The sequence below is a fragment of the Gossypium arboreum genome, chromosome 3 (assembly GCF_025698485.1).
Source record: "Gossypium arboreum isolate Shixiya-1 chromosome 3, ASM2569848v2, whole genome shotgun sequence".
NCBI classification, from domain to species: domain Eukaryota; kingdom Viridiplantae; phylum Streptophyta; class Magnoliopsida; order Malvales; family Malvaceae; genus Gossypium; species Gossypium arboreum.
Genome location: NC_069072.1, coordinates 1,622,317 through 1,632,942, shown reverse-complemented (window position 1 = coordinate 1,632,942; position 10,626 = coordinate 1,622,317). Strand labels below are relative to the sequence as shown.

At 25.8% G+C, this 10,626-nt stretch overlaps 1 protein-coding gene across 1 annotated transcript; it reads left to right on the top strand.

Annotated features, from left to right (window-relative positions):
- The first annotated feature begins 7,610 nt into the window (after nt 1–7,610).
- On the top strand, nt 7,611–8,925 carry LOC108474613 (bZIP transcription factor 11-like). The gene has a single exon (XM_017776593.2). The coding sequence runs from the start codon at nt 8,171–8,173 to the stop codon at nt 8,684–8,686; it is 516 nt and encodes a 171-aa protein (XP_017632082.1). The 5' UTR covers nt 7,611–8,170; the 3' UTR covers nt 8,687–8,925.
- The last annotated feature ends 1,701 nt before the right edge of the window (nt 8,926–10,626 follow it).

Here is a 10,626-nt window from a genome sequence, read left to right as displayed (position 1 = left end):
GTTATAAACTGGTCCATGCACGTCTGAACGAGTTATACATCTTTATTATGTCAGTCACGTTAGTTTTTAACAGCAAAAATGGTTGAAATTTTAACAAAAAGGACAAATTAACTATTCGATCCAACATATAAGGTTCATTTTTTAGTAAAGGGAGCAATATGTAATCTTACTCCTAGTACAAGGATCTCATAATACTTTTACCATTTTTAAACTTAATCATTAAAAGCCCAAAGTCCAAAGTTGATGGATCAATGATAGATTATTTTGGGCCATAAATTGGAACACAAAAGGCAGCTAATGTATTGGTACCCAAATAAAATAAAGCCCATTATTTAATTAAATCAATAATATGGATATATTATTTAATTTTGGTCAAAATACCATTTATTGGGAACAAAATTTCCACACGTTGAAAAATCTTACTCATTATTTCATATTTTATAAAATATTTAATATTAAACACTATATACTATACATGAAAAATATTGTTTAAAAGGGTTTTATTTTATTGAATAAAACACTTTTCATGGTCAAAAGTTGTTTAAATATATAGCTCATTAAGACTGTAAGTGGATATTTTGTGAATAAATATTGAAACACATATTATTCACATGTTTATAATAAATATAAATATAACCGGTTAAGTCTTAACTCGATTGACATCAGTATTGCTGTTAGTGTAGGAGGATGTAGGTTCGAATGTAATGAAATGCATTATCCTCTTATTTAAGGGTTGAGGAGAGGCTATGGGTAGTTTTAGGTTTTGTATAACAAAGAACAAATATGACAATGGTAAGTACTTGAATTTAAGACACTAAATTTTCTAGGTGCTCAAGTTCGTACATTTTCAAGGTAGTTTTTTTTTTCTTCCACTTATGGTAAATTATATTAGTAGTCACAGTAAATTTATTTTTTTGTCACCAATGGACTAGCAATGGGCTTTTAAAATTGACAGAATAGTAACTTTAACCCTCAACATTTACAAATTTTGTCAATTTAGTATTGATTTAAAAAAATTAACTCTCAATATTTAGGCATTTGTAATTTGGTTTTTTTTTTTTTTTTTTGCAGTTTTGCTCAAATTACACAATATATAAATGTTGAGTATTGGAATTTTTAGAATCAAGACTAAATTGACACAATGTATAAGTATTGAGAGTTACAATTACTAATATGCCAATTCAATCAGTGACCGAAAAAATACAAAGTTAAATACTTGAATGATCATTTTGTAACATTTCATAATTGAATGACCAAAAATAAAATTTAATAATAATTAAATGACTACTAATATAATTTACCCATCTGATAAATATTTAAAAGTCGAGGAAATGGTGTATTGACAAAACAAAATAAAAAGCCTCATGCTAATTTAAGTCATTTCGAGTTCAATTTCTAGATAACCTTTTCTCGAGTTGAGTGAAAAGGAAAAGGAAATAACATATAAATATTTAAGAAACTGACCCAATTTTGTCTAAAAACAGAGTATTTGGACATGAAAGATGCAATTGTTTCATTTTTTCCTATTTGGGCGGCCTTACCCACTACTCTTGTTTTCTTCTTTCTTCGTCACGAAGTTTACTCAAAACAGCCAATGAAGAAAATGACATTTAATTATATTAAAACCTTTTATATAAGATAATTAATTTTGTTAATTAAAACAAGTGGTTAATTCTTTTACTTTGATAAAATTTACGATTTAGTCTTTAAATTTAAAAATTAAATTCTCATATTTTTCTATTTAAATATCTTAATTGATTGTTGATATTGTTTATATTTTCGGTTAAAATTTGTTAACTTAGCATGTTGATTAGATTATTTATATACGAGTGGAAAAATAAACATGTCAAGTTGACGAAATTTGATTTTTTAAAATTACGATAGTTTCACTACAATCAATTGTTACAAGCCGGGGTGAAGCAAAAAAAATTAAAAATTAGTGGCGAAATTAAATTGTAATTTTACGATAGTAAAATATAATTTTATTATTTTAACAGTTTATATCTTTATAATTTTTAAAGGATTAAATCAAAGTTTTATCATTTTTAGGGGTAAAATGTAATTTTACCATTATATTAGATTATGATTTCCTAAACTTATATTATGGAAAAATTTTCATTTTTGAGTGTCACAAGTCACTACCTACCCTTCCCTCTACCTTTGAATTTACGTAAAAGTGGGGCTTGAACATAAAACTTCAAAATTTTCAAAGTATTACCATTGAGCCAACAGTAGCATAGGTAGGGGACTAGCAAGGCCTCTGGTCGCTCCTAAAACATAAAATTTTATATTTAGACCTTTTAAAAATTTTAAAATTTTAAATTATTAAAAGGTAAAATTATATTTTTTCCTTAAAAATGATAAAATTTAATTTAATACTTTAAAAATTATAAAGATATAGGTTATTAAAATGGTGAAATTACATTTTACTATCGTAAAAATTATAATTTAATTTCGGTCTCTAATTTTTTTTTTGAGTTCGCTTCTATGAGCGAATACCTTGATAGTAAATTTTGATGAAAATTACTAGCGGGACTAATACATTAAATTGAAAAATAAAATAAAATAACTTTTAAAATACAAAACTATTTCTCAAATTTTATAAAAAATATAGACAGAAGCAAGAACATATTTTGACCTAATTACTTTTTATGTAACATATAACATAATTATTTAAATTATTTAATATATTGGTAATGATATTTTAAATTCAAAAATGAAAAAAAATTGTAAGGCATCATTAAATCTTGGAACCTTTTAGAATATTATGGAAATTAGAACTTGTGCAAGTGTTTAATTATATAAATTAAAAATATTATTAACCTAATAAAATGTGAAATAAATGGTAATATTTTATGATTTCGTGGATAAATATGATAGAGAAAAAAGTCAATTACTGCTAAAGTCACCATCCACTTCAACTCAAATTTAGTGATTAAACATATTACGTTTCTAATTTTACTTACTGCTTTGGCTGCTAACTTTAAAGCTAATAAATAGTATTAGTCCACTAATCCCCAATTTTAAACTAATTTTTTATTTACCGATTAGGTCTTAATTTGATTAATATGAGTACTGTTATCAATGCACGAGGATGTAGGGTTCGAGTGTGTCGAAACGCATTATCTTTCTATTTATGGGTTACGGAGAGGTTATAGGTAATTTTAGGCATTATGTCAAAAAGAATAAATATGATCAGAATCTATAATGAAATCGTTAAATTTTTTTTTTAACTTAAGTCAAGCTTTCCTTATCCATAAATAAACAACTAGTACTTAAATTCAAAGTTTTGCTCTTTTTCCCTTTAAATTAATAGCTTATATTTTCATGTTAGAGTTTAATTAGATGTAAAATTATTTTTAATACAATATTTAAAATTATTTGTAACTTTTTCTCAATTTATAAATAAAAATAATATATTTTAATATACTTAAATCTATATCCGCTTGATTTTCTGACATTTAATTTGATGGTCTAATAGTTGAAAATTATGGAAATTTTATTATTTAATAAAGAAATTATAGATTGATTTGACACTTAAAAGTTAAAATTATGGATAACAAAGAAAATTGGTCACTAAAACTTATCTGTAAATAAAGTTTTAAACATTTAATATTTCAATTATGCCAAAAAAATATTATTTTAATTAACATTTTAAGTTATATAATCAAATCACAATCACTAAAGATTTTAATAGATATATCTTTATCCAAAATTTGGAAGGTTTTCTAGAAAATCAATGTTTCGGGGATAATTTGGTTATGATTTTTTAAAGGTACTGAAATTATATATTTTATTTAAATACTTTAAATTATTTTGTCGATACATAAATTATCAATTTCATATTATTATACTTTAAAATGCAATACCAATGTATAAAATATGGCATATTTTTATTTGAAGTCGTAAATAAATTTAGATAAAATTAATAGTTTCATATCGATTTAAGGACGGTTGGTTCTATTGAATTTAGGGTCTCTTGAATAGACAATGTGTTTACTTACAATTAGTGTAAAAATAACGATGATGGTGAGACTAAATACTATAACGTGTGACCAAAAAGAAAAAATTAAATGCACCGTACTGAAGATAAACGTCCATCCAAAAATACTCTAATTAACTAACTTCAAATATATATTATAAATATTATAATATTTATTTTATGTATTATATTACACTTATTATATGCTATAAATATTTTTAAAATTGTTTCAAATATATATTTTAAAATTAAATAAAATAGTATATATTAAAGTTAATTAAAATGATATTTTAAATTATATTTTTTAATAACCGATTAACTTAATCTATTTTATTGTTGTTTAGTCCAAAACCCTAATTTTTTTTCCTTAAAGTCATTTGGTTTTTCTGTTTTGTTTTGCTCTGTGGTGGTGTCAACCTTTAAACTAGCTATGGCCTGTCTCTTTCTCCATCTCACTAATTCTCTCTTCTTCTCTTTTTTCCATTCACTATATCTACCTTCTCTCTTTTTAATTTGCAGATCTATTTTGTGAGTATATTTGATGTCTCCACAAATTGTGATGGACAGATGACGGTGTCTTTTGTTATTGAAACTTCATCGACCTCCGACAGTTTCTCTTGGGAAGTGGGTGGTGGCTCTTCGTTGACTTTTAATTTGTTTATATTTTGAGAGTATTTTAGAATAATAAATAATTTCACTAGTCAATTTGAACCCGTGTTGCATTAAGTTTAATATTTTGTTTATTTGTTTTTAATTGTTTAATAAGTCTTCACTTTTAGAAGTTTTTGTCTGTACTTGTAGCACGTTTTTTAGTCTTGGTTTTGCAAGTGATTTAGAGATGACTTTGTCGCCATCCTCTCAAGTTTGTAAGATACTCGTTTATTTTGTCTATTTTTGCCCGCCACTTTGGGCCATTTAGGGCCAATTTCTTTATAGTATTAAGTACTTTGAATCACTTCAAATATGTCATGCTTAAGCTGTGACAGAGTCAATTATTAACGTGCAATAATGTTCTATTGGTGCTGAGGTTGAAGCATTTGTTATGTTGATAGAGTTTGTCATTCATCGCCTACAATAGATGTTTGTTATTTTTCTCCCGAATTATATGACATTTATGAAATGAATAATGAATTTCTTTTTTTTTAACTTAATCTATTTTAACCAATTACACAAATAATTTAGCCTTAACCGAAAATCAAAATATCAAAATTTTTGCTAAATCGATTTTGATTTTGCTCAGCTTTTTAATATATATATATATATATATATTTGTGAATTAATGTAATTTTACCTTCTATAATTCTTAAAAATTAAGACAAAACGGTAATGAAAATAGGAATAGAATAAAATGAAGCATAAATAGTAAATTAATTATTTCTAGTCAACATAGTACAAGAAATTAAGCTCATAATTATTGACTTATTGTGACGTTTTTGGTCTACTTGAAACAAAAATATCTTAATGTTGATGTAGGGATTTTAAAGAGGTCCTTCTATTATATAAATTTGATTAAATTAGTCCTTTTTATCATTAAATAGATCAATTTAATCCACGTAATATTAGAATTATTTAAATAAAGTCAAATCGAATAGAGTTAACATTTGATGTTTAAAAATTATCATTTATTGTTTAGCAAAGTTAATATTTTTAATGTTTTTATGGTATTGTAAATGAAAACTTTTGTTTGAGATTGAATTGTAATCAAATAGTAATAATTTATTCGGCCCTATAATATAGGGACCTCCCAAGTACTTTAATCATGAAAATCCTAGCAATCAAATTTTCAATTGATTAATCTAAACGTTAAATTTAAGTAGGATTAGAGATGGCAATGAGGTGGGTCAAGACGAGGCGGTTTTTTGCCTGCTTCAATCTTGACCCAATATATCACTAACATAATCCAACCTCAATCCAATCCAAAATTAAACATTAATTTATTTGCCTTGAATCCGGTTCAAAAAACTAAACCCCTACCTGATCCAACCTAAACTAACTTGATATACCGTTGTTTATAAAGTTTTTAAATGTTTTTTTTTAATCAAAATAGAATAATATTTTTATTTTTAATTAATTTTAATGATGATATTAATTTTTTCGGTATAATTATGTAAAAAATACCAATATAAATTTTACACACATATATTTAATTATTATATATAAAAAGATGTTGGTAATTATCTTGGGGCAAGACAGGCGAGCTAATTTTTTAAATCCAATCTTAACTTGATTTGATTAATTGAAAAATTAAATTTATTTGACTCGTCTCAAATCGATTTAAAAAAACTTAACCTTATTAGATAAAATCGAAACCAATTTCGCCAGGATTTTTGTCATTCCTAAATTAAATATAACATAAAAGCATATTTTAAATATATGAATTAAATTTTGAACCAACAATTTAGATTTGACATTTAGAGAAAAACAATATTTCTAGATTTTAATGATTAGATTTAAATTGATTATGTGATAGATACTCATGTATAAATTTTAAACCATGTATTTTAAAAAGTTATTTTACCGACATCCTCATATTTCATCTATATTTTAAATTAGTCATTAAACTTTAAAACGTTCTAATTAACTCCTCAAAGTATTAAATATTATATCCATCATGTTCTTTTATTATCCTAGTAGACGATATAGGCATGAAATATCAATTTCAAGTATAACATAATAGCATTCATGTTTAAAATACATATATCAAATTGTAAACATGTACGTATCTATCACGTGAATAATTTAGATTCGATATGTTAAAGTAATAGAAAAGACAGTCATAATAATTTGGATCCGCAAAAATTAGGGAAAATCCTTGACAGAAGAACAATACCTTCAATTATTAATGTTGGGGATCGACCCAATTAAGTAATGAACAAGTAAAAATAGTGGAAGAAATTGAGAAATTGAATAAAAAACAACGGGTAAAGATAGTTTTATTATAATGACAAAAGAACGAAAAGTACAGAAATAGGAGATAAAAACTAAACCCTGAAATTTGAAAAATAAATAAGCCTCAAAATATAAATACAAAATTCTCTAAAAGTATTATGAGCTTTAATATCTAATGAATGTATTTTCTAATATCGTAAAAGAGCCTATTTATATTTATAAGCTAAATTATGCTAAATATATTATCTTAATAAATACTAAATCTTCTAATATATATATATATATTTTATTTAACTTAATTTGTAAATAACCTCTTAAAATTTAGGTCACACAACTCTAATAATTAAGAGTTCAATCAATTACACGATAAACAACATTTTAAAAATTTCTATAAAAAATAGCCTATCCCCTCAATATTACACTTTAACTGCACCAATAACCCCAAAATTCCACCCATTGTAATGTGTTTGATTGCATTTGACAGTTTTCAGTAAAGAAATGAAATTTACTACAAAGGGACACAACACTAAGTAAAATTAAGATAGTTGATTCCCAGCTGGATCTGCCCAGCCTTTTCTTTCTCTCTCTCTCTTCCCCTCACCTCACATGTCCCCATCAGCTTTTTCCATTACTTTTAATTCATTTATTTTATTCAGATTCCAAAACCCATTTATTTGTTAAATCTTAGATTTTTTTTAATTTCTCCTAATATTTTATTCCGTTTTTTCATCTATAAATCAACCCTCCATTCATTCAATTAACTCTTCTACTTTTCCTTCCCTTCCTCGTCACTCCCTGTTCATATTTTCTTCTTCTTTTCCTCTTTAATCCAAAAACCAAAATCTGGGTTTCTCTTCTTTGAGTTCAAAATCCATTACCCCATCATCAAAAATCCTTTCTTTTCTCAGTTCAAAAAAGCTGCCTGCTTGGTGTGCTTGATATTGCCTCAACCAACCATTCTCAAAGTTTTCTTTTTATATAAATTTCCAAGTTTTTGTTTTTTCTAACATCTTCATGCTCAATCTTCTATTCTTGATGTTTGAGATTCATGTCTCCAATTCTCAGTGAAATCTTCTTTTCTGGGTTTATGATCAATTCTACATTCATTCGAAGGACCCAACTCGTTCAATCTTTCTCAGTTGTTTTCCTTTACTGGTTGTACTACGTTTCATGATTTTCTAGCCCTTTTTTTTCTTTCAAGTTTTTTATCTCTCTATACATAATAAATAAATAAATAAATTCAACTACTATAATATTCTACTAATCTGCATATTATTCATCTTTTATCTACAACTTTCCATGGCTTCCTCAAGTGGTACATCATCAGGTTCATCAACCATGGTCACAAACTCAGGCTCCGATGAAGATTTACAAGCATTAATGAACGAAAGGAAGAGGAAAAGAATGATATCCAACAGGGAATCAGCAAGGCGGTCAAGGATGAGGAAACAAAAGCATTTAGATGATCTCGTGGCACAAGTTTCCCAGCTACAAAATGAAAATCACCAGATTTTAACAAGGGTGAGCATCACCACACAACGTTACTTGAACGTGGAGGCTGAGAACTCGGTGCTTAGAGCTCAAGCCAACGAGCTTAGCCACAGGTTACAGTCCCTCAACGATATCATTGATTCCTTAAATGGATGCAATAACAATATTGGTGGTGGTGATGGTGGCGGTGATTGTGGTGGTTTTAATGTTGCAATGATTGGTTTCAATGAGATGGTTGATCATAGCTTTATTAACCCTTTCAATTTGGCTTACTTGAATCAACCTATCATGGCTTCTGCAGATAATAACATGTTTCAGTATTAATCTTCATGAGCTTATTGATATATATATATATATGATCACAGAGGGTTAAAGTGGAGGAGATGTCAATAGAGGAAAGATCATGGTGTTTTTAGTGTTTTTTTGGGTTTGGTTTTTAGAGTATTTTTAATGATTATTAGTAGTAGGGGGAATTGTGCTTATTGGGGTTTAATTTGTATAAACCTATCCAATGCAAAGCAAAATATTATTAATGTATTTTGAGGTTTTAGTTTTTTTTTTAATTTTCATTTTTAAAATTATAATTATATCTACCTTTAATTTTTTATACACCCACACACCCATTTAAACTATCATACAAGCACGGCTTGCGAATTGATCCCACAACCCTAAGGATACGGTGAAACTAAATAATCATTATAAATACAGATCTGAATAATTAATTTAACAACTAATTAAATTTCAACTAACATTAATTGAAATAAATTTAAAAGAAAACCAATTGGTTTTATTTATATAATCTAAGGTTAAACTATTAGGAAGTCTTTGTATTATAGAGATTGTATTAAATTACTTCCAATAGAGTTAACATTAAATGGATAAAAATATCTTGAAAATTATTTTTTCAATTAACTCTATTAAATTATAATTAAATAATATTTTTACATAATAAATATTAACTCTATTTGAATTTAGAATTATTTGATTATTTTAAAAATACATGAAATAGAGAAATTAATTTGATTAGGTCATAATTTGATTATTTTTCATATATAATAAAATGATATGTAAAGTAAGGTCTGTTGTGGCTTATAAATGAGTTGTTTTCAATTTCAACTTTTGTTCTTTTGTTGAGACTTAATTTCATGAAATATCAAAGAGGTCTTAATTCTTGGCTTTGTCAAACCTTTTTGCTTTCTTTTGCTTTACTTATTTTCTTCAAATGCTAAATAATTACATGTTTATATATGAATTTTATTTGAATTAAAAACTTTACTTTCATAAATTCGAGTTAGATCAAATTTAATTTAATTATAAAAAAGTTAATAATTGAATTCGAGATGATTAAAATTTATAATGACTAGACCTTAAAATTATTTAAATAAACTACTTAAAATGACTTAATATTGAGTGTCAAACCCGAAACAATCCCGAAAAGAAAGCGATTGACAACCTTGAATGATTTAAGCCCACACAGATCTCCTTATTTTTTCATTATATTTATTTTTTAAATAAATAACGAGATTCGGATCACACAATCTCTAACAAATACAAATAAAACATATATCAACCAACTATAATCAAAATCAAACACTAAAATAATTAAATTGAATTAATATGGGAGGTGAGCAAAACCGGACGGTGACTGCTTTGTTTTTTTGTGAGTAGTTCAACAGTTAATGAACTCGTGATTGTAAATTAATTAAAGGGAATCTCAATTACTTTGCAATGAGTTAACATCTCTACTTGGTTTCACACTTTCAAATTTTAATCATTAAATTCCTTTAAACTTTTGTATCATACCATGAAAGTACAAAAAAACAAAAAACCAACATCAAATTTTGCTGATTAAAATATTAGTTCAATCGGCATTAATATTGTTGCCAATGCACGAAGATGTGGGTTCGAATATGATGAAATGTATTATCCTCCTATTTAATAGTCAATGAGAAACTATGAGTAGTTTTACGCATTACATAAAAAAAAAATAGATATGATAAGAAAAATTAATTAATTTTAAAAGGTGATATTTAATAAATATAAACTTTAATTTTAATTCTAAAATTTTGTCATTAAGTTGCAATTTTTTTTTTTTTTTTGTGATTGTGTATTGAGACCATCCCATCAAATTGGAACACTAAAAAATTGTATAAAAGGGAGAAAAACAGCAAATTAAAAAGCTGATTAAATATATATTTATAAATCAAAATATAAGTAAAAGCTATCATGGATTTAAAGTTAAAAATAAAAATAAATGGGAAAAA

What these genes read in the sequence shown, in the direction of transcription:
- LOC108474613 (XM_017776593.2), top strand. Translation starts at nt 8,171, where the DNA reads ATGGCTTCCTCAAGTGGTACATCATCAGGTTCATCAACCATGGTCACA.